The following is a 23,494-nucleotide window of genomic DNA, read 5'->3' on the forward strand; positions in this document are numbered from 1 at the left end:
TTCATACCTCTCCCACTCCATGAGGATCAAAAGTAGTTGTGGCAAAGGCAAGATTCTCCCTGGAATGCTTCAGGGAGCATTCACTCCCTGCCCACTCCAGCAACACCCACACAAGCTGCGTGTCTCCCCCAGCATCTTCTGAGTATTAGGCCATCCTTGCACTGCTATAAAGAAATACCCGAGACTGGGTAATTTATAAGAAAACAGGTTTAATTGGCCCACAGTTCAGCAGGCTGTACGGGAAGCATGGCACTAGCATTCTGCTTCTGGGGAGGCCTCCTGAAGCTTCCAATCATGGTGGAAGGCAAAGGGGAGGCAGGTGCATCACATGGAGAGACAGGGAGCAAGAGGGAAGGGGGAGGGACCACACACTTAAGCAGATCTCATGAGAACTCACTCACCAAGGGGATGGTACCCAACCATTTATGAGAAATCCACCCCATGATGCAATCACCTTCCATCAGGCCCCACTTCCAATTCTGGGGATTACAATTCAACTTGAGATTTGGGCGGGGACACAGATCCAAACCATATCACTCTGCCACGGTGTTCTGTGGTCCCCTAAGCACCGTCTGCCATCATCACCAGCTTCGCTTCTCTTCCCCTGCAGCGCCTGGTCTCCATGAACATGCCCCTGAACAGCGACGGTACAGTCATGTTCAATGCCACCCTGTTTGCCCTGGTCAGGACGGCCCTGAGGATCAAAACAGAAGGTAAGGTCACCCGTGGGCACTGGGAGAGACACTCAGAAGGTCTAGCAGACAATCAGAGAGGAGCTCGGCAGCCTGCAAAGTGCTCAAGGGAACTTCCTGTCCCAGACAGCACCCGAGCGGGGATACAGGGAAACCTGCGCTCCAGGACATCGCGGGGCCCCAGCCTGCTCATGACTTCTTTGCTTCCGCAATGGTCTCCCTGCCTCTAGCTCAGAGGTTTCCAATCTTTTGGCTTCTCTGGGCCACAGTGGAAGAAGAATTGTCTTGGGCCACATGTAAAATACACTAACGATAGCTGACGAACCAAAAAAAAGTCGCAAAATACTCAATGTTTTAAGAAAGTTTGCGAATATGTGTTGGGCCACATTCAAAGCTGTCCTGGGCCGCATGTGGCCCATGGGCTGCAGGTTGGACAAGCCTGCTCTAGCTTATTCATTTGGAACTCTAGCTTTCCATGAAACTCTGGGACTCATTCTGGGGGGTATCTTGAAGTCAGAGGGTATAGCTCACAAAACAGAAGGAGAAGGGTCTTATCTGAAGCAGGACCAACCCCTGTCTAAAAGGACTTACACTGGCTACAGGTGGGTGTCTCAAATGCTCAACTCATTAAATTAATAGGACTGTGCTGGGAAGACGTGTGGGAAAGGGGACATAGTGACAAGTGGTGGCCGTGGTGGAGGTCATCACACACATTGTGCGGGCTGAGCCTGGCTCAAGGCTCTGAGCCAGCGGACAGGTGAGGATTCAGACCTCACCTGTGCCACCTAGTCAGACCGGGCCCCCTCAGGGCTGGGTCCACCTGGAGGAGCCCTTCTAGTTTTCACAAGGCTCCCTAAGGGCTAGCAGCAGCCTGAGTGAGATAATCTGCTTGCTTTATGGTGGATAAGAGTTTGTGAACCACTATGGGAAAGGCTGTATTAAACACACCTAACAAGATACCATTTCTCTCCAAGAGTGTCCAGCCTTGGAGGGTCTAGTGTTTCTTAGAGCGTGGTCAAAAGACCACCTGCTGCAGTATCAGCTTTGGGTACCTGTTTAAGCTACTGAGTCCCAGGCACCCACACAGATCTGCTGATGCCAAATCCCTGAGCGTGGGGCCCAGGAATCTGCATTTTGAACCACTACAGCAATGATTCAAACCCACTGGTTTGAATCATTCTGTAGTAATTACAGAAAACACAGATGAGACAAGCAGTATGCTTCCTTCCCCTTCCTACACTTCCAGCTTAAAGCTCAGGCTGTCCGTCAGTGTGTTCCTCGGGGCAACAGAAGGAGCCCCAGGCAGGTGGGAGGCTTGAATCCGAGTCCCTGCTCTCTCAGTAATGACATGAGTATGAGCCATTTACTGTCTCTCTACTTCAGTTGCTCCACTGGTAGACTAAAGAAAGGTGATGACATCTGGGAATTTAATTCAGTGAATCACCCAGACATGGGCCTTCCCTCAGTTAGATCCTTCAAAAACAATAACAGAAACGTTTCACATGAAGTGAAACCAGTCCACCAAGATACAAGTCAAAATAATTAGCTGATTTTTAAAAAATAAAAATAGGGGCCAGGTGCGGTGGCTCATGCCTGTAATTCCAGCACTTTGGGAGGCCCAGTCAGGCGGATCACGAGGTCAGGAGATTGAGACCATCCTGGCCAACATGGTGAAACCCCGTCTCTACTAAAAATACAAAAATTAGCCAGGCGTGGTGGCACGTGCCTATAATCCCAGCTACTCAAGAGGCTGAGGCAGGAGAATCGCTTGAACCTGGGAGGCAGAGGTTGCAGTGAGCTGAGATCACACCACTGCACCCCAGCCTGGGCGACAGAGTGAGACTCCATCTGAAAAAATAAAAAATAAAAATAGGACAAGTTCTGCTACTAAATTAAAAAAAAAAAAAAGCAAAGGCTTAAAAAATATACCATCAGTAGCCAATGAAATCACTCAATCTGAAATGGGTGTAAATAGGCCTATTTCTGACTGCCAGAAAACCAAAACACTTTTTTTTTTTTTTTTTGAAATGGAATCTTGCTCTGTCACCAGGCTGGAGTGCAGAGGCACAATCTCAGCCTACTGCAACCTCTGACTCCCTGGTTCAAGCCATTCTCCTGCCTCAGCCTCTCAAGTAGCTGGGATTACAGGCACGTGCCACCACACCTGGCTAATTTTTGTATTTTTAGTAGAGACGGGGTTTCACCATGTTGGCCAAGCCGGTCTCGAACTCCTGACCTCAGGTGATCCGCCCGCCTCGGCCTCCCCAAGTGGTGGGATTACAGGCGTGAGCCACTGCACCCAGCCAAAACACACACTTAATTCACACATGTGTGTATAACAAGGAAGAAAACTGGGAAAGAAATGTGTTCGTATGCTAACACTGATTATCATGAGTAGAAAGATCAGCAGTGACATCCACCTTACTCCTTTAATTTTTTTACTTTTTCCAAATTTTCTGCAAGGAGTGTTATTCCCCTATGTTCAGAGGGAAGGAGAGGCGATGTGAATGACTGCCAGGAGGAATATGCTGTAATACTTAAATTAAGGATATGAGATTTTGTTCCATAGAGGAACAAAAGGCAGGGAGGTATGGAAGCAAGAATTCAGCAGGGTCGAAGGTTCACTGTCAAAGCAAACCACATGCCAACTAAGGAAGACCAATAGCTAGTAACAATGCGAAAGACTGACCAATCAAATGCAGGGACCCAATTCTGAGGAAACAGGAGTTCCAGAGAAAAGAGGAGAAGCCAGCCATGTGGGAACTACAATTCTGTGAAGAATTACAGACTAGCTTTTAAACACAAAGACATTTCAGAACAGCTACCAAAGGGCCTGTAACACCCCCACCCAAGGGTGAGCCTTCATCAGACACGGGCCCTCCGCAAACTTGTTAAAATCGAAACGCCCCCACCCAAGGGTGAGCCTTCATCAGACATGGGCCCTCCGCAAACTTGTTAAAATCGAAACGCCCCCACCCAAGGGTGAGCCTTCATCAGACACGGGCCCTCCGCAAACTTGTTAAAATCGGGTGAGCCTTCATCAGACACGGGCCCTCCGCAAACTTGTTAAAATCCTAAGAAAGGAAGACAAAGTCAAGTCTTGGAAGCAACTAGAAAGAAATGTGAGAAGACATCTACATTTGTGAAGATAAGGCTTGCATCAGTCCTCACCCTTCAGACTTCTCAGCGTGGAAGGAATTGGGGAGAAATTAACACCTACCTCAGAGAAGCAGAGCTCTCAGCCCAAGTCCAGTACCAAGCCAAATAAGCTTTTCTCTTGGAACACAGAAGGAAGAGCTCAGCCCAAGTCCAGCACCAGCCAAACAAGCTTCTCTCTTGGAACATAGAAGGAAGAGAGTGAAAAATACTTAGATGACATGAAACAATTGGTGAACTTCCACAGTTACACAGACCATCATGATAATAAATTAAGGCTGATAAAAAAAATGAAAGGTCCTTTTGGAAGCTGTGTTAATTTCTTAGGTCTGCTGTAACAAATGATCACAAACTGGGCAGCTTGAAACAAGAGAAAGTTCTGTCAGTTTAGGAGGCCAGAGGCCTAAAACTAAGGTGTCAGCAGGGTCGGTTCTTTCTGGAGGCTCTGGGGGGAATCTGTTCCACCCTTTCTCCCAGCTTCTGAGGGCTGTGGACGATGCCTGGTGTGCACTGGCTCACGGCGGCATCACGCCATCTGTGCCTCCATCTTCACGTAGCCTCCACAGTCTTGTGTCTTCTCCTCTTCTTGTAAGGACACCAGCCACACTGGATGTAGGGCCCACCCTCATCCAGGATGACTTCATCTTAACTAATTACATGGGTGAAAATCCTATTTCCAACTAAGGCCACATTCTGAGGTTCTAGGCAGACATGAATTTTGGGAGGATGCTATTCGGCCCAGTACCGAAGCTAACTATATTTGAATACCATGTGTGTTAGGATCTTGCACTGCGTGTGTCAGAAACCTCCAGCTACCTCTCCCGTGAAGGGGATTGATCGCCTGCACAGCTGGAGGGCTCGGGAGTCATCCCCTGCCTTCAGGTCCTATTTGGATCTGGCATTCAGGGAGCTCGGGATTCCGTCAATCCCTCTACTGCCACCTCTGCATACTCTGCCCTGTGGCCCCAGCAGTGGATTTGAACCCAGGCAGTCTGACACAAGAGCCCTCAACCACAATACTGGACTGCCGGTCCTATGCGAGAGCAGTAAACATCCCGTGTTGGTTTCCTACTGCTGCAAAGCAAATTACTACAAGCTTTTCAGCTTAAAAAGACACCCCGCTGGCTGGGCATGGTGGCTCATACATGTAATCCCAGCACTTTGGGAGGCTGAGGCAGGCCGATCACCTGAGGTCGGGAGTTTGAGACCAGCCTGACCAAAATGGAGAAAGCCCATCTCTACTAAAAATATAAAATTAGCTGGGCGTGGTGGCACATGCCTGTAATCCCAGCTACTCGGGAGGCTGAGGCAGGAGAATCACTTGAACCCAGGAGGCAGAGGTTGCAGTGCGCCGAGATCGCGCCACTGCACTCCAGCCTGGGCAACAAGAGCAAACTTCCATCTAAAAAAAAAAAAAAAAAAAAAAAGACACCCCGTTAGTAGCTCATGGTTTTGCAGGTCAGAAGTCCAGCAGTGGTGAAGCTGGGCTCTCATAAGGCAAATCCAGGAGATGGATCAGGCCATGGTCTTTTCCGGAGGCTTTGGGGGAGATCACGTTGTTGGTGGAATTCATCTGTTGCAATTGTAGGCCTGAGGTCCTCGCTTTCCTGCTGGCTGACAGCTAGGGACCCCCTCAGCTCCTAGAGGCTGCCTCTCTCAGTTCAGCCCACATGACTGTTTGCGTTCTTCCAGGCCAGCTGGAGAGAACTCTGCCTTGAAAGGGCTCATGTGACTAGGTCAGGCCTGCCTAACCTCCCTGTCTTAGGTCATACGTGCCGTGTGCCATATAACCTAATCTCAGGAGTAAAATCTATGATGGTCAGGGGCCCAGGGCTTTGGCAGCATGTGTACCCTGGTGAGGAGCATCTTAGAATCCTGCCCCCCACATCTGCCCTTACAGCTGTAAGGTTCAGCGTTCCTTTTTCACCACTCTAAGGCTAGGACCCCAGAGGCTGCATAGGGGCAGGATCTAAGTAGGGGAACTCGGAACAGAGCCCTCATTGACAGATGTACCCTCCAATCATCCATGTTCCCTGTGGCTGCCCAAGGAGGTCCATGAGAAATGCCACCCATGGGGACCAGCCCCCCACTGCCTGTGGCAGGGCCATACGTGTTCCAGCTGGTGAGCGCGTGGCCGCCATTGTTCCTGACCAGGGGCTGGGCTCAGTCCACAAGGAAGAGCACTGAGTGCCAGTGGAGGGGCCCCCTGGCTGGCCTGAGCCACAGGCAGGGGGAAGGGGAGAGGAATGGCATTGGAGGGGGCACGAGAGGGAAGGGGGAAGGAAGGAAGGTGGAGAGAGGAAGGGGAAGAGGAAGGAGGTGGAAAATGGGAAGACTGGGGAGAAGTGAAGCAAGCAAGCAAGAAACTGATGAGTCAGGGTTGCGTGGGGCAGATGCCACCATCTGTGGCTTCCTACCTTACGCAGAGGGACCCAGCCCATCAGAGGCCCACCAAGGGGCTGAGGATCCTTTCCGCCCTGCAGGGAACCTAGAACAAGCCAATGAGGAGCTGCGGGCGATCATCAAGAAGATCTGGAAGCGGACCAGCATGAAGCTGCTGGACCAGGTGGTGCCCCCTGCAGGTGGTGAGTGCTTCCTGGACTCCCGCACCTTGGCCACTGCCTGGCCGTGCCCTCCTCTGCCTGCCTCTCCTCCAGCTGTGGCACCCTTAGAATGCAGAAGCATTCACTGAGACTTGCTTCTTGAGTCCCCTAGGCTTGCTGGAGGTCTGCCTTCAGACCCTTCCTGCAGGACTTGAAAGCCCTATTGGTTAGAAGGGATGCAGGTGCAATGCCCTGCACAAACTCAGAAACAGAATGTCAGGTTGGAAATCTGGTGCAACCCTGCTTTTTACATAGGGTAACAGGCAAGTCTCTGATGCTTAGGGGTTTGGCAGAACTTCTAAAGAAACTCCACAAAGTATAGGTTTCCCATAAACCTGATTGCTGTAGGATTGCTCTAAGACCCTGAAACGGGAATCCCCTGAGATTCCTCCCCTCTTGGTTGACATTCTTTTTGTTCTCCAAGAGCAGTGTTTCTTGACCCTATCAAGCCCCAGATCCCTTAGCAAAGAGTTTATATTGCCTTTACTATGATCCTGAATGAAAATCATAGATAATATAACTTTCCTATACATATAATTTCCAAAATATTAATATAATGCCTTCATTCTAACATAAAATCTGTTAAAAGCAGATGTTTCCAATATGTAAATACTCAGGCATAACTATACCAGAAGGTACATTTAGCTGATGAGATCTTCTCATGCACCCACTTACAACACATACAGCTGGGTTCACAGGAAGCAAGACAATACTGAATACTGTCAACACTCTGATTTGCCATTTTGAAATAAGGGGTAAATAAGTATATTAAATAAGTGTGTGTATAAATAGCCCCACACACATACTTACATATATGCAGAATAACCACGATGTGACACTTACGGTGAGTGACCCACACACCACAAAGAGCATCGCCATCAGGAATACAGTTTTCCAAAATGCAAACCTCTCTCGGCCAAGTTTAAATAATCCAAAGTATAGTTTTCATCAATTTACACAGCAGTTGTATTCCTGGAAATTGTTAGGTATGTTAAAACCATGCAAAACAATGTCCTGTGTTCATTTGCAAAATGAAATTATGTTCCGAGCTCAGAGACTCCTAAGCAGAATCATGGATGTGTGGCATAAGCTTGAAAGCCATGCAGAGTGCAAGGCTGTGATTGCAGAACATGCCTGCGCTTTAAGGGACAGGTCTGGAGCTACTTAATGCTGGTGGCACCCCCACAGTACCCCGACAACTAAAAACCACCCCACACATTTACTGTGCCCTCCTTAAGAGGCGACACCACTTGTGTCGAGAACCACTTGCCAGAGAGAAAGCCGGACTTGGGCTAAGTGAAAATCTCGCCAGTGCCATGTGATGTTTTACATACATCATTTTATTGAATCCTGACAACATTTCTGTGAAGTTTGCTCAGGGAACTAAAGTTCTTAGAAGCTAAGTTGCTGACCCAAGGTTACCTGGAGAGTCCAGAGCAGATTCAGGATTCAAACCCAGGCCCCAGGGAACCTAGGACTCCAGGCTTGTCCCACCATGCAGTTCTTCCTGACTATGCTGGACAGGGGACCCTGGGTTTTTCCCTCCCACGTGGAAAGGGGATGCTTGCCAGAGAAGGGAGGGGTCATCACTGCTATGGATTTGGCTATTTTGGAGGGACAGGTAGGAGAAGAACCCTCACCAGCCCCCAGATCTAATCGCCAGCTGTCTCTTGGGCCCGTCGCCTCTCTTCACAAAGAACCAGGAGGTAGATCCAAGGGGCTCCTCACCAGGCATGAAATGTTTCCTCTAGGAACTTATGGCTTCTCCACCATCAGGTTCACTCCCAGGACAGGCACTGATGATGTCACATATAATCTTGGGTATCCAGCTCAGCAGGGATGCAGCCAAGCCACCTGGCACAAAAACTCAATCTGGTTTGAAAGAAAAATCCAAACTTCCATGGGAAGAAAGCCCTCCTTCCACCAGCCCCTCCCTCTGAGCTAAACTGAACTGTTTTGCACTTGCACTTGGAAGAGTGGCCAATTGATGAGGGACATTTGAAGCTCTGGACTCAAATAAGAGTTAGCAAATATCAGTTAAGTTAAAAAAAAAAAGTGGGAAATAATTTTGATGATAGGCTACATTTTGCATAAAAAAACAGGAGATAAGAATATGTTTGATGATTTACATAACTAATTTGCACTAAGAATCTCTGAGAAAATACTCAAGAAACTAGATTATCTACAGGAGGTGGTGACTAGGCAGATAAGGGCTGTGGTGGGAGAGACTTTTCACCATAAGCCTTTTTATGTTTTTTTTTTCTCTTTTTAAGCCATGTGAATGTACTACCTCTACAAAAAAATTAAACCTAAAAAGTTTTAAAAAGTTTTGGATGCTGAAAAAAAAAAATGAATGAAGTTCAACTGAATTCCCTTGCTCCCCTCTCACCCCCTCTCCCCTCTCCATACGTCTCAGATGATGAGGTCACCGTTGGCAAGTTCTACGCCACCTTCCTGATCCAGGAGTACTTCCGGAAGTTCAAGAAGCGCAAAGAGCAGGGCCTTGTGGGCAAGCCCTCCCAGAGGAACGCGCTGTCTCTGCAGGTGAGGGCCTGGGGGTGGGCCCACACTCCAGGGAGGTCCTGGTCATTGCCTCTGACCTCCAGTCAGGGTCTCGGTCCCTCCCCAGCAGGCTGGAGGCCAGGTCCCTGCAGAGGGAACCTTTCAGAGAGCTCCAGACCTTTCCAAAGATGGCTGTGAGAAGGGGGTGATGTGCCCTTCCCTACCTGCCACCCACCGACTGCCCTCCATGGTCCTGCCTGCTGTCATAGCCCCCAGATCTCTCAAACACTTCACTGAGGCTCCCGTGACAGCCCCTGACCCGTGGTGCCCCCTCCTAATGACCCTTCATCCCTCCTGGATGGGCGAGTGGATTCTTCCGTCAGAGGGCAGCCCAGCCCCCAGTTCACACACAGACAAACTTTCCGGAGGGTCGACTGGCTGGGTGGAGGATGCCAGGGCCCTGGAGGGACAGGCCTTGGCCTGAGGCTGTGGCTGGCTGGGGAGCTTGGAGGACAGGGAGCGTGGTCCTCACCATCCTCCCCTTGGATTCCAGGCTGGCTTGCGCACGCTGCATGACATCGGGCCTGAGATCCGACGGGCCATCTCTGGAGATCTCACCGCTGAGGAGGAGCTGGACAAGGCCATGAAGGAGGCTGTGTCCGCTGCTTCTGAAGATGACATCTTCAGGGTGGGTGGTGCCATGGCGCACTCTCAACCTCTATAAAGTTCAGTTTGGAGCAAGAGGGTGGGCCGGGGTTTTGCGGGGAACGTCCAGGGGAAAGCGCTGCACCAGAGGAAAGGGCCACTTCCAGGCTCTTCCTGATTAGCTGTCTCCTTGCCCCTTTGCCTTTTCCAAGCTTGACTCCAGCCCAAGGAAGGGCTCCCTGGAAACGGTAGCTCACAGTGTCACGGGCTCTCAGAGAAGTGGGAAGGAGCCGCCTTCCTAAGGGAAATGTTTCCTAGGAGAAACTTCTACATTAGAAGTTGCAGAGTCGTCACCCCTGGGGCACATCTAATCTGCAGGCTTGTTTTGTTTGTTAATATTTGAAAATCTGGCACATTCAGGTCAAAATCAAGACTTCTGGCATTCCTTGGAAAAGTCAGGAGACCTGGCAATATTGAGCTTGCATTCCCGTAGGGCAGCAGAGGGCTGGAGCCTGGTGGCGGTGGCCCTTTGAGATGGAGCACAGCGTGTGTTCTCCAGGTCTCGAAGACCCCTCCAGTCCTCCCCTTTCCCTCTCCTTTCCTGGAGACTGAAGCTGCTGTACCGGAATAAGGGGCGTTTATCACTCACTTGTGTTGCCTGCCTCACCCCGCTGGTGTTTGGTTACAAATCCTTCTATAGCAAGCGAGAAGGTGCCAGCCATAATTGTGCAGGGCCCTGCTCACACCTCTGTCTCCCGGCCCCGGGCCCAGTTCCCAGGCCGTGGAACACACAGGGGGCAAGCTGAGCCCATCCTGCCCCTGCTCCGTCTCTTCCTCATCCTTATTCTCATCACCGGGAGACATTCGTCACTGAGTGGCCTCAGGGATGTGGCATGGTGGTGACACGACCCGACAAGACCCCAGAAACCAAAGCCTCACTCACCAAGGCCCAGGGATGCTCTGATGTCAAGGGTTCGAACAACCTTGCAAATAGCTACTTGCCCACTTCCCCAGGACAAGGAAAAGAATACTGGGGAAAAACACTGGCTCCTGGTTTTAAATCTCTCTGAGTCCCCGAGGGGAAAAAGACCATCATGCAGGAAATTCTTCATTTTCAAAACCGTTTGGCCAACACAGCTTTTAGCTCTGTGAGCACACTGGGTTTCCGTTTTTTTAAATCTGGTTAGAATCTTCTGGTCGCTCTCCCCGCCCCCGCCCTCACAGTGTGCTGGCTGCTCTTAGGGACCACCATCCTAGACGTGCCCTGGAAACTCACTCCCAGCCTTCAGGGGCTTCACTGGAAACCTCCAGGGCAGCTCGTACCAGCGGCAGCCCCTTGCCCAATCCCATCCCCACTGGTGGGTGGGTTCTCCCAGCTGCCACGGAGGGCAGCCCAGAGCCTTGAGACTCCGGGTCCCTCCCTCTCTGGAGCAGCCAGGCATGAAGAAGGTCCTCAGGTGCTCCTGGCTCCCAGCGGGGCTGTGCCTCCCCGAAAGAAGGCAGCCCGCCTCCCCAGGCCCTGCACTTCCCTGACCTGGCTGCGGAGGCTGCTCTCTGGGAGGGGTGGGTGCTGAGGGACTTCTCCTCCACCCACCCCTCCTTCTTGCCTACAGCGGGCCGGTGGCCTGTTCGGCAACCACGTCAGCTACTACCAAAGCGACGGCCGGAGCGCCTTCCCCCAGACCTTCACCACTCAGCGCCCGCTGCACATCAACAAGGCGGGCGGCAGCCAGGGCGACACCGAGTCGCCGTCGCACGAGAAGCTGGTGGACTCCACCTTCACCCCCAGCAGCTATTCATCCACCGGCTCCAACGCCAACATCAACAACGCCAACAACACTGCCCTGGGTCGCCTCCCTCGCCCTGCCGGCTACCCCAGCACAGTCAGCACTGTGGAGGGCCATGGGCCCCCCTTGTCCCCTGCCATCCGGGTGCAGGAGGTGGCGTGGAAGCTCAGCTCCAGCAGGTAAGCGGGAGGCTGACCACCCCAGGCGGCACACACGGCCCACGTGCTGCAACCCTCAGGAGACACTGGAGGAGACGGAGGCCTCGGCCAGCCACTTGTCCCTCAAGCTTCCAGGAGGTTGCTGCCCCAGACTCCAGCAAGAGCAGGAGGCACTATGCTGTCTCCCAAGTCCTGCCCTTGATCAGACGTGGCAGGCTCCGGGCAAGTCGGCAGTGGCTTGTGGCGCTGGTTCTCCCACAGGGCCCTCCCCTCTCCCATGCTTCCTGAGTGGCAGAATGTGATCCTCAGATGTTTGTGTTCTGGCTGCACAACAGAAACCATCCCGTCTGCCCTTTCCCGAGTCTCTGCCCAAACCTGGCCTTTCTCCCAGCTGAGATGGGAATGGTGTTTCCATTGCTTCCCTGGGACCCCTTTGCCAGCCTCCCGGAGAGGGCACCCCACTGTGGGAGGCGCCCTCTGTAGCACTGGCCCATTCTGCCCAGCACCATTCCTGGAGGTCTTGACTGCACCTCTTACCCCTGACTCACTCTGTTCTCCTTGTCCTCTGATCCCTGTGCTCTAGGATGCACTGCTGTGACATGCCGGATGGAGGGACCTCCCTCCCGCCCTGGGCCCCCGTGGGGCTCCTCCCTGTCTGCATCAGCAGCTCCAGGGTTCCCTGGCAGGGCTGAGAGAGGACACCCCCTGCATCGTGCCTGGCCACGCTTAACTCTGCTGCTCTTCCAGAGTGGGACAGTGGCTCCCAGCAGGCGGCACAGCCCCCCAGCATGCCCGGTTCTTCACGTGCCTGCCCTCCAGCTCAGAAAATAATAGAGAAGTGAGAGCTTCTCTCTAAACCCCTGGAAAAGTGTCCATCCGAGGAGCAGGCACACCTGCTGCTGGCCTGCCCATCCCTCCAGAGGGCCCATTTTCAAGTGGCTGCATGCAAGCCCATGGGACCCAGGCATTTAATTGTGTCAGACGACAGGCCAGTTAAAAGGACCATCTCCCTGTCTGCTTTCCTTTCTGCAAGGTTGGCTGGTTTAGCCACCCAGAAGCAGCACTGGGGGCGTCCTTCAATTCATGAGGCCTGCACTGCTGCCTTCTGTGTGCACAGGGCAGTGTGCTGGGCACTAGATTTTATGTGCTGGCCTGAAGGGCTGGCTTTGCATAGGAGAGGATCGAATCTAGGCATCTAGTCTTGGGGGCCTGCACCTGTTGTGGGGGCCTCATCCTTCTCTGCAACCTCACTCCCCTTCCACGGCGTTTGAGGACTCAATTACTGGGTCCCCACACCCCCTTCTCCCCTCTGGCCTCATGAAGCTTCTGCTTAAGGAGGGCTCCATGTCCGTCTTTAGCAGCTCAGAGTGAATTAATTCCCACCCTCTAAGGGCATTTTCATGTGAAGCTTTGTTCTCTGTGACATAAGGGGAGAGGGATGTTTAGAGGAGCTGGGGGAGGAGACCCCAGGGGATTTCCTTGTCCCCACAGATACCTCTCTCCACATAGCAAAATACATGCAAAGCACCCGGCACAGTGCCCAGCACACAGTCAGTGCTCATGAAATGTCGGTTCCCTCTGCCCACTGCAGATGGTACAAACAACGCACAGGGTGCCAAGCTTCAGCTTGGTGAAGAAGAGGAGCATAGCCCACGTCCCAGCTCCCTTGTCCTCCGTGTCGCAGCTCGAGGCTAAGGGCAGCTCAGGCCCTAGCATTGCTTGTGCTGAGGATGGGCCAGCACGTCCTGTGCCCGGTGGCCCCCAAAAGTGCTGTTGCCTGCCTGCTGCTGCTCTGCGTCTCCAGCCCCTCCCCACGTGCCTCACCAAAGCCCACTCCACCTCCCTCCCCTCCCAGTCCTCCTGGAGCTCCACCTCTCATCTTTCCTTGCACTGCACGGTGGGTGGCATCTGCAGTCCTCCTCCTCCTCGAGAGAGAGAATTGCTTCTACCCGGCCTGAGATGCTCAGAGCCAGGGCACTATCTAGCACCCAGCTCTGAGAGGATGGACCAGGAGCTTTCCCTGATGCCCTCAGGGAGGATAAAGTGGGCCCAGCATGCGAGGTCTATAGAAAGCAAGACAAAGGGAGGCACTGAGCTGAGCTCAGACAGGAAAAGGAAGAGGCCTTGGTCCAGAGCTGAAAAGACATGACCCTGTGAGCAGAAGACCCTGTCCCAGCAGGGAAAGGCACGTCCCGGTGTGGGAGGATCTGGAGCTCAGGAGGGATTCAGGCTCAGCAGGGACTCGGGCTCACTGCCTTCTGCTCAGGAGAGCAAACCCCTCTAGGTGAGGCTTCCTCTCTGTGCCTTTACCCCAGGGTGCCAGTGTCAGAATCAAGGGCACCATCAAAATAAGATGCCAAGGACTTCTCAGCTATGCCAAAGACCCAGGTGTCATAGCTGGAGGTGAGTGGGGGGCAGCCTCTAAGTTAGGGCATATGTCGTTCCAATTTCATAGGGAAACTGAGGCATGAGGTGGACCAAGTGACTTGGACCAGAGGGTAAGTGGATTGGGGTCAGGACTCAGATCTCCCTGGATCCACAGCAGACATCCTTCTCCCAAATGGGACCCTCACCCTAATCTTAACACTTCTATGGATCCATCAGCAATCACAGGAGAACAAAGCACCAGCAACTGTATGCCTGTTCACGTGTGTGTGCTTGTGTTTGTGCACATGTGTACGCATGCATGTGTGTGCGTGTGTGACGCTTTACTTGCTGAAGGAAGCGGAGGAGGGTTGGCAGTTCCTGATGTTTTTCTTCATCTTGGATATTGTAGGTGCCATTCCCAGGAGAGCCAGGCAGCCATGACGGGTCAGGAGGAGACGTCTCAGGATGAGACCTATGAAGTGAAGATGAACCATGACACGGAGGCCTGCAGTGAGCCCAGCCTGCTCTCCACAGAGATGTGAGCTCTCCTGCCCTCTGCTGAGGCTGACCCAAGTGTGGGAACAAATGTGGGGAGGCAGGGGAAGGTCCCTGAGATCTGTCCTCTGGGGCTGATTGCAGGAGGAGAGGAGATCACAGAGAACACATCCGCACCACCTCTGTCATCTCCTCAGTGAAATTGGAGCCCCCATCACACACACACACACACACACACACACACACACAATGCCCTTTTTAGCTTGGCCTTTCCTCGCCAGGAAAATTTCTGAACATTGTTTTGTAAACATTTTAGGCTGTAAGACACAGTCATAAATATATTTTCTGGTGAGACTCAGTATACACATACATATATTGACAATTAAACAAGTGTTTCAAGACACTGTTTATAATAAAGCTGCCCAGAAGAGGGCACTGGTGGCAAAGCCAGGCCTGAGATTTCTTGTCCTTGCTGCAATTCTTAGAGTATTTTAGCTGCAGATCTAGATCCTTTAGAAGGTTGTAACATTCATTTGGTCACTGATGACTAGTCCTTAAACGCAGGCTCAGCACAGCACAGTAGAAACTATCAGAATGCGTCGAACGTCACGAAGGTAAGCACTGTGCTGTGAAACACTTGCTTAATTGCCAACAGATGTGTGTATCGCGGGGTCTCCTTGTGAAACGTCTTTGTGACTGTGGGTGACATCCAGAGAAGTTTGAGACACAGTGTTTCCGAAGCTTTTCTGGCTCTTTTCACCCTCAAAGCCCTGTCTCATCTGTTACTGTATCTGTGACTTACAACAGGCCTCTGAGACAGAGAGGGTATATGTCATTTCAATTTTGTAGAAAGGGAAACTGAGGCATGGGGTTTTCCCCAGGGGGTAATGCCTGGGCCCTATGGGCTTGCGTGCAGCCACTTGAAAATGGGCCCTCTGGAGGGATGGGCAGGCCAGCGGCAGGTGTGCCTGCTCCTTGGATGGATGCTTTTCCAGGGGTTTAGAGAGAAGCTCTCACTTCTCTATTATTTTCTGAGCTGGAGGGCAGGCATGTCAAGAACCGGGCATGCTGGGGGGTGCTGTGCCGCCTGCTGGGAGCCACTGTCCCACTCTGGAAGAGCAGCAGAGTTAAGCGTGGCCAGGCACGATGCAGGGGGTGTCCTCTCTCAGCCCCGCCAGGGAACCCTGGAGCTGCTGATGCAGACAGGGAGGAGCCCCGCGGGGGCCCAGGGCAGGAACGAAGCACTCACCAACCCCTCCCAGCATGTCAGTCCATTCAGTTCCTGAAAAGACTTCAGAGTGAGGAAGGACTAGGCTTGCAGGCTTTTGAAGACCGGAAAGATGTGGCTGGAGGTGGTGGGAGGGGGCACCAGGCCTCCCACCGTGGGGAGTGTGGGGAGAGCGGTGGCCAGGCCAGCACAGCACGAGGCTTCCTGGGTCCAGTGCTTTCTGGTCAGGAACTGGATGGGAAGAGTAGCAGACGCGCCTCCTTTTCCCCAGCACGGAAAGAAGAATCAAGTGACTAAGGAAAAGCATGGAAAGAGTCCCAGCCAGCGGCTCTTGACAAATCACTCAACTGCCCTGTGCCTTTGTGTCCCCATCAGCAAAATGGGGCGGTGGGGGTGACAGGCCTTCTACTTTTCTGACTCAGTGAAACACGGTCAATATAAAAAAGGGAAATACCTGAAGCTCCTTATGAGATAACAGTCTCTAAATTGATTCTTAGAGAATACAAACACGAATGCCTGACCGCCTGCCCTAGAAATCAGGAAGAGCCTGTAGTTTAACCTATTTCGGTTATTCTAGAGTGCTTGGTGCACCAGGCACTCTGCTAAGTTGTTAAGAACCATCCTCAAGGCAATTCCACAAACTAGGAAACTAAGAGGGTCTCAGGAGAGGAAGATAACACGGAGAGTTTTTCACTACCCCCAGAGTGGTACAACCCCCAGGGGTACAGGCGTTCAGAGAAGGTTGAGGGCAGGGTGACTTGAACTGGTACCATGCACAAGGTGAAACGGAAGCTGGGTCTGCAAGAGCGGGGGTGATTTGCATAAGAAGAAAATATAATAGGGAGGCCTTACCTAGCTGAGAATAAGAGCAAGTCTTGAAGGCATAAATACTGCGGTCTGCACTCAACCAGCCTTCCTGCACATCTATAAATTATCCAAGTCTCTGTGCTGTGCCATGAGCAGGCGTGGAGTCACCCTCAGAGGTGTGGGCTGGCACCAGGGACCAGCGAGTCAGTGGTCTCATCTGGGAATGAGGTTGGAATGCAACTGTGCTTCTTGAACTGCAGCCTGACCCAGCAGAGATTGTGAATCAAAATTTTAATAAAAATAGAACAGACCAAAGTGGACTAGGACTCACCAGGGTGCAATGCATGCACTAAGGGTAAGCAAAGGGCATGAGGTTTCATTCCATCAGGTGTGTCTGTGCGTGATGAGAAGCTGTCAAATCTACTTCTCACTGAGTTTCCATCAAAGGCCTGGAAGCAATAGGCTAGATGTCCCCTGAGGTCCCTCACAGCCCTGCTGTTCACCTACTGTGTAACTGTAGAGTGGTTGTAGGCAGCTGCTTATGTGCTCTTGCTGATGAGCCGGGTGGCAGGGCAGGGAGAAATCGGGGGGTGGGGATAAGTTTGGGCTAAAGTTGAGGGTCACTGGGGTAAACAGCATCAGCTCATGCAAACACGGGAGCCAAGGCCATTCCCCAAAAGCACTTCATGGGCCTAGGATTCTTTCCGCTTCAACACCTTTGACCCCAGAGTGCCTTCACTGTCCCAAGTCAGAACTGCAGGCTCATGAGACAGGCTGCGGGTGAGGAGCTGGCAGCTCCCACTGAGCAGGCCTGGAAGACGCCAGGGGCAGAACTTCTCGGGTAGGCAACTTCCCCAAACCTGCATGTAAGCACAAAGTGGGCGTCCCTTCACTAAGGATCAGAGCAAAGTGCTTTCCGGGGGTGCAGCTGTCCCTGTGGGTGGCCACTTCTCAGCCTCCAGGAACAAGCCCCATGAGCTCTCTGTTCCAGGCTCTCCTACCAGGATGACGAAAATCGGCAACTGACGCTCCCAGAGGAGGACAAGAGGGACATCCAGCAATCTCCGAAGAGGGGTTTCCTCCGCACTGCCTCACTAGGTAAATGCACCCCTCGCTCTCTGGATGTGGTCGGCGGTTACTCCCAAGAGAACACTGGTCAGGGATGATTGGGAAATCGTTCTGGCCTGCCTCAAACCAGCCCCACACAGTGGGGGGATTTCCAAAGCAAGGAGACAACATTCCAAAGGCAGGGTGTGCAGGGATGAGCCCTGGACACCAGAATACGTCTCAGACGAGGGGAGGGGAAAGGAGGAGTGTCTGGGGCCATAGTTACTGCTCCTGGCACCCCACCAGGGCGTAAACTGTCACAGGCCAGTGCCCTGTTTTCCTGCCCTGATCCTGGCTCTCTGGCTGGCTTCACAGGTCGAAGGGCCTCCTTCCACCTGGAATGTCTGAAGCGACAGAAGGACCGAGGGGGAGACATCTCTCAGAAGACAGTCCTGCCCTTGCATCTGGTTCATCATCAGGTAGCTCACACTTTTGGACAGGCCACTGTCACCTGCTAGCAGGCCAGACAGTCCCCAGGGTGACGGACGAATCCTGAAGACCTCAGTGGGTCTTGCCTATCTCAGATGGCTGGCATGTCCTGCCCCTGCCCTAAAAGTTATCCCTGTGGGGCTTCACACTCCTCCTGTGCAGGTGAGAGCCACAGCAAGGTTTAAAGCATCACAGGCGGGGGCCGAGGAAGTGCTGGTGCACAGGAGCTCTTTGTGTGATCCTGAGGACCCACAGCTGCGGGTTCCACCTGAGCTTTCTTCTTAGGCTGCCACAGATGCCACTGACGCCTCTGACACTAGCCGATGCTGCAGGGCACTCAGGAAGATGTACTTGTACCTAGAGTTTGAACATACCTGGAAATTTTGCCGCACAAAAATCCATCCAGTGACATACAGAAGTGATTAAAGAACCCACCAGCAACATGGTCAAGAGTAGGGAATGACATCCATGGGAAGCAGGTCCAGGGAGATTCCATAAATGAAATGTCTCTTGGCATGGCTGACTCCAGCTAAGATAGTGAAATCCAAGATGCCAGGACCAAACATACCTTAATATCTTTGAACTTCAGTGTTATCTAAGGCCAGTCTGTTAACCCCAGGCAAACTGAGGTCTAAACCTGGGTTTCCCAACATTCTGACCTTATTAAAGTTACCCTCTTTTATAGCATGGACCTATGTTTTAAATGGACCTATGCTTTGTACCCAAAGGCATTCAACTGCCAATCAAAATTCATAATCAGCATGAGATGGCCAGTGTGGCCTGGCTGAGTTGATAGTACTTAAGCTCCAAGAAAGAAACAGGTTTTCTTAGCCTGTGTGGCGTTGACTTCCACTGGGCTTTCTGAAATAATGAATATGGCCTTACACTTTTCTCAGATTCCCAGGGACCCAGGAGCCCCAGGCTGAGGACAACCATGGGCCGGGGCAGGAGGTGGAAGGATGTGGGGACACTGTGTGTGCTATCTTAAAAGATTTCTAGAAGTCGATTTCACCTCTCTGTTCTTGTCATACTGGTAGGCACGAAACTCTCCTCTTCACCTCTTTCTCCTCCTGTACTCTGTGACCCTAGAGGTGGGCTTTCCCCACCACAGTGTCGCTCTCTCCCAGGAGCACATCCCATCAGAGCAGCTCACCCTGCAGAGCCTCTGCCCTGGCAGGTCGTCCTGGCAACAGCCAGGCAGGCCTGGTCCCTACCCTAAGGATGCTCAAGAATATTCAGGGACAGAGGGCGTACCGTGTGATTTTTTTTTTTTTTTTTTTTTTTTTTTTTTTTTTTTTTTTTTTTTTTTTTTTTGAGACAGAGTTTTGCTCTTGTTGCCCAGGCTGGAGTGCAATGGCACGATCTCGGCTCACCACAACCTCCCGCTCCCGGGTTCAAGTGATTCTCCTGCCTCAGCCTCCCAAGTAGCTGGGATTACAGGCATGCGCCACCATGCCTGGCTAATTTTGTATTTGTAGTAGAGACAGGGTTACTCCATGTTGGTCAGGCTGGTCTTGAACTCCCGACCTCAGGTGATCCGCCCGCCTTGGCCTCCCAAAGTCCTGGGATTACAGACATGAGCCACTGCGCCCAGCCCTGAATCTTTTAATCACAATACAGCACCGGATTTAACAATGGCTCAAAGACAACATGAGCTAGAGACCGGCAGGGCATTATGAATGGCCCCATTAACTGTAAGAACTAAAACCGCAAATACTGGTTTTCCCAACTCTTTGTGAGGTGCACAGCGCTTCTTCACAGACCTCATTGCACTTGAACCTCACACCAGCCTCGCAGGGCGGATGGATAGATGGCATTCGTTTTCTGGCTTTACAGACATGCATGCCTCACCCTGCTCTCCATTCTATTGAGGACAAAACCAAGAGCGAGAGAATGCACAGCTGACAGGTGACCAGGCCAGGGCTAAAAGCAGGTTACCACGACCCCACCCAGTCCCAGCTTTCAGAAGTTATAGGAGATCACTTCAGACCCAGATGATCCTAAGATGTATTTTGAGATAGTTGAAAGTCATGCCAGGTTGAGATAGGACCGAGAGGGGAGAACAATGGCATGGGAATACCAGGCAGGTGGAGCTGGCTGGACACAGCAGCTGCAAGCAGTGGTTGCTCAGAAGCAGGGGCCTGCCTTGCTTGGAGTCGGCCACTCCTATTAACCCGCACTCCTCGTGTCTCTGCAGGCATTGGCAGTGGCAGGCCTGAGCCCCCTCCTCCAGAGAAGCCATTCCCCTGCCTCATTCCCCAGGCCTTTTGCCACCCCACCAGCCACACCTGGCAGCCGAGGCTGGCCCCCACAGCCCGTCCCCACCCTGCGGCTGGAGGGGGTCGAATCCAGTGAGAAACTCAACAGCAGCTTCCCATCCATCCACTGCGGCTCCTGGGCTGAGACCACCCCCGGGGGCGGGGGCAGCAGCGCCGCCCGGAGAGCCCGGCCCGTCTCCCTCATGGTGCCCAGCCAGGCTGGGGCCCCAGGGAGGCAGTTCCACGGCAGTGCCAGCAGCCTGGTGGAAGCGGTAGGTGACTCGCAGATGGGCAGGGGGGAGAGGCCATGGGCAACAAGGGGACTTGGCATGTGGGGCTGAGAAGGGAGCACCCGGCTCTTGCCACATTCATTGCCGTCAATATCTGAGCCGGAAAGACCCTCCCTCTCAGGGCTGCAGGAGGGCTGGTGTGCGGAAAGCCATGACTGCACAAGATGCTATTGGCTCTCTCGAGGCTACGCCCACTGCAGAGGGCGGCAGAAACCACTGAGCAACTTATCCCTTATGCTGCAGCTGCTCCGCATGCAAATGTGAGCCTGGCTGCCTTTATTCACAGACAGGCAAGATCCAAGGTGCTCAGGCCTGACTGCCCATGAGAATCACCTGGGGAGCTTTGGAAACCCGGGACAAATTAACTAATGATTGTTAAAGCTCTTTGATGATTTTAATGTGTAGCCAGGTTGAGAGCCACTAGTCTAGAACAAGAAGAGTTTTCAGTCCCACTGTGCCCTGCCTGGTCAGAGCATCTAGTGCAATCCTGGCACCACATTATTAGGGACCTTTGACACACTGGAACAAACCCAAAAGAGGATGACCAGGATGGCAAGGTTCCTAGGAACCATTTCCTAGGAGAACCGGTTCAGGGAATTAGGGAAGAAAACCTGGAGAGGAGGTGACTTTGGAGGGTGCGATACACCTCTCATACCTGAAATGGGTGGGATGAGGAAAGGGTGGCAGGTCTAGAGCAACTGGCTCAGCCCACCGGCAGACAGATCTCAGCTCACATGAGGAAGACCTTCCCAACTGAGCTCTTCCAAAATGAGAGGGGCTTGCCTGAAAGGTAGTGAGCCCCCCATCATCAGACATAGCCAAGCAGAGACTGTGCTCATCTGAGCATCAGGCTGTCATGCAGGAGGTGGGGAATTAAACCAGGTGGCTTCCAAGGTTTACCTCTCGAAGTCTGGTATTCCTGTGGCCTCGATCATCCTGCATTCATTTCGCAGACCTCCCCTGAGCGCCTACCATGTGCAGGCCCTGTTCTAGGTACAGGGACGCAGCTGAGAAACAGAGCTTCTGCTCTCATGAGCTCACATCACGGTGAGGAGAGACAGATAAACACACACACATATAACACATCAGGAAGGTCAGGAGTGCCAAAGAAAAACTAAGCAGGGCAAGGAGAGAATGAGTGGCGTGGGCAAGGAGCAAGACAAACAGATGCCTGGAAGGAGCGAGTGCCAGGCTGCACTCAGCTTCCCCTACCCGCTGGTTCAGGAGCCGATTTTCCCATAGCCAGGCACTAAGCAGCCGGTAGGGAGGACAGAGAAGCTTAAGGGTCACCTGCTGGCCCTTCCCAGCAGAAGCAAGGCAGGGGCATGTGCCGTGTATGCACAGATACCTCACCCCTGGAAAGGCAGCAGCAGGAGGCAATGGGCAGTGGGCCTGTCTCAGCAGTTTCACTGGGGAGAATGGTTTCTCTGAAAGAATAGTGTAAAGGTTCGGTGGGTGTCAGAAAGGAGAGAGGCAGGCTGGGATCTGCTGATAGAGCAGCAGGGCAGCCCCCCGGCCCCTCTGAGAGCCAAGCCTACTCTGGTTTTTGTTTTGTTTTGGTTTTGGTTGTTTTTTGAGACTGGATCTCGCTCTGTCACCCAGGCTGGAATGTAGTGGTACAATCACAGCTCACTGCAGCCTGGGGCTGCAGGGGTCAAATGATCCTCCCACCTCAGCCTCTGGCCTTGCTAAGATCACAGCTGTGCATCACCACGCCCAGCTAATTGTTTTTAAATTTTTTGTAGAGACCAAGTCTCCCTGTGTTGCCTGGGCCTGGTCTCGAACTCCTGGGCTCAAGCAGTCCTTCTGCCTGGGCTTCCCAAACTGCTGGGTGACGGGTGTGAGCCACCGTGCTGGGCCATAAGCAAGTCTTTCTATATTTGATGACAGTGTTTGACACCCCAGCCAAAACTTCTCTAGCCTGCACATCCCTAATTGTTTTGGCAGATGCTCCATCTCTACTTGTTCCCCATGGGCGCCCCTCCCAACACACACACGTACACGCGCACACACGCACACTTCCCCAAGTGACCCACCAGATACCCCTCGCTCTAGCCCTCAAGGGAAGAGCTGGGCTCCAGGAATAATGTTCCTTTGGTTCTTCGTGGCTCCCACCCCGCCCCTTCAGGTCTTGATTTCAGAAGGACTGGGGCAGTTTGCTCAAGATCCCAAGTTCATCGAGGTCACCACCCAGGAGCTGGCCGACGCCTGCGACATGACCATAGAGGAGATGGAGAGCGCGGCCGACAACATCCTCAGCGGGGGCGCCCCACAGAGCCCCAATGGCGCCCTCTTACCCTTTGTGAACTGCAGGGACGCGGGGCAGGACCGAGCCGGGGGCGAAGAGGACGCGGGCTGTGCGCGCGCGCGGGGGCGGCTGAGTGAGGAGGAGCTCCAGGACAGCAGGGTCTACGTCAGCAGCCTGTAGTGGGCGCTGCCAGATGCGGGCTTTTTTTATTTGTTTCAATGTTCCTAATGGGTTCGTTTCAGAAGTGCCTCACTGTTCTCGTGACCTGGAGTTAACCGGAACAGCGTCTTCTTTCATTTCTGTTGGGACAAGACGCGGAGCCTGGGTGCGCGCGCCGCCCTCCGGGAGGAAGGCGCCCGGCTGCGTCTGCAGAGGCGGGGAGAGGAGGCGGCGAGGGTCCCGGGGCGCGAGGAAGGCGCCTGCCCTCTCCCAGCCCGCAGGCCCCGGGCCCGGCCGCGCCTCTGCGGGGAGAGCACCCGGCTTCCCGCGCGCCCTCACCAAAAGGACCCTACAGCAAACGGGTGTCTTGCGACTCTGCTTGTAGAAACCATTTGCACATATTCTGTACGAGCCTCGCTGTCTCCCTAGAGCCAGGGCCCTGCGGATTTGGAGAAGGGAGCGGGGCAGGACTTCCAGGAGGACCCCAGCCTGGCCCGGAGAGGGAGGAGGAGGCCGCCTGGGGCGCGGAGCTTTGGGGATGGGCGTCGGGCCGGCAGCGGTGC

At 53.1% G+C, this 23,494-nt stretch overlaps 1 protein-coding gene and 1 long non-coding RNA gene across 20 annotated transcripts in view; one reads left to right on the top strand and one right to left on the bottom strand.

Moving 5' to 3' along the window:
• CACNA1C (calcium voltage-gated channel subunit alpha1 C) overlaps positions 1–23,016 on the top strand; it is a 631,482-nt gene extending 608,466 nt beyond the window's left edge. For 12 of the 18 annotated variants that reach the window (XM_058442558.1, XM_058442546.1, XM_058442552.1 and 9 more), the window contains 10 exons: positions 611–713; positions 6,332–6,433; positions 8,868–8,995; positions 9,507–9,641; positions 11,212–11,564; positions 14,320–14,448; positions 17,432–17,538; positions 17,863–17,966; positions 20,174–20,506; positions 22,653–23,016. In XM_058442558.1, coding sequence (XP_058298541.1) covers positions 611–713; positions 6,332–6,433; positions 8,868–8,995; positions 9,507–9,641; positions 11,212–11,564; positions 14,320–14,448; positions 17,432–17,538; positions 17,863–17,966; positions 20,174–20,506; positions 22,653–22,952 — 1,794 coding nt within the window. In that variant the 3' untranslated portion in view covers positions 22,953–23,016. Of the gene's footprint in view, positions 1–610; positions 714–6,274; positions 6,434–8,867; positions 8,996–9,506; positions 9,642–11,211; positions 11,565–13,722; positions 13,828–14,319; positions 14,449–17,431; positions 17,539–17,862; positions 17,967–20,173; positions 20,507–22,652 lie in introns of all 18 variants that reach the window. The other 6 variants (XM_058442545.1, XM_058442555.1, XM_058442553.1 and 3 more) reach the window with 2 other exon arrangements.
• On the bottom strand, positions 145–22,902 carry LOC116472526 (uncharacterized). Of its 2 annotated transcripts, none has more exons than XR_004249101.2 (6): positions 22,822–22,902; positions 14,256–14,382; positions 8,180–8,323; positions 7,295–7,423; positions 3,913–4,027; positions 145–694 (listed from the first exon to the last, which is right to left on the bottom strand). It is a non-coding gene; the product is annotated as an uncharacterized LOC116472526 (long non-coding RNA). The 2 variants fall into 2 exon arrangements; XR_004249102.2 differs by having other exon boundaries at positions 8,092–8,323.
• Positions 23,017–23,494: the final 478 nt, after the last annotated feature.

This window comes from Hylobates moloch, unplaced genomic scaffold (assembly GCF_009828535.3).
Source record: "Hylobates moloch isolate HMO894 unplaced genomic scaffold, HMol_V3 SCAFFOLD_8, whole genome shotgun sequence".
NCBI classification, from domain to species: domain Eukaryota; kingdom Metazoa; phylum Chordata; class Mammalia; order Primates; family Hylobatidae; genus Hylobates; species Hylobates moloch.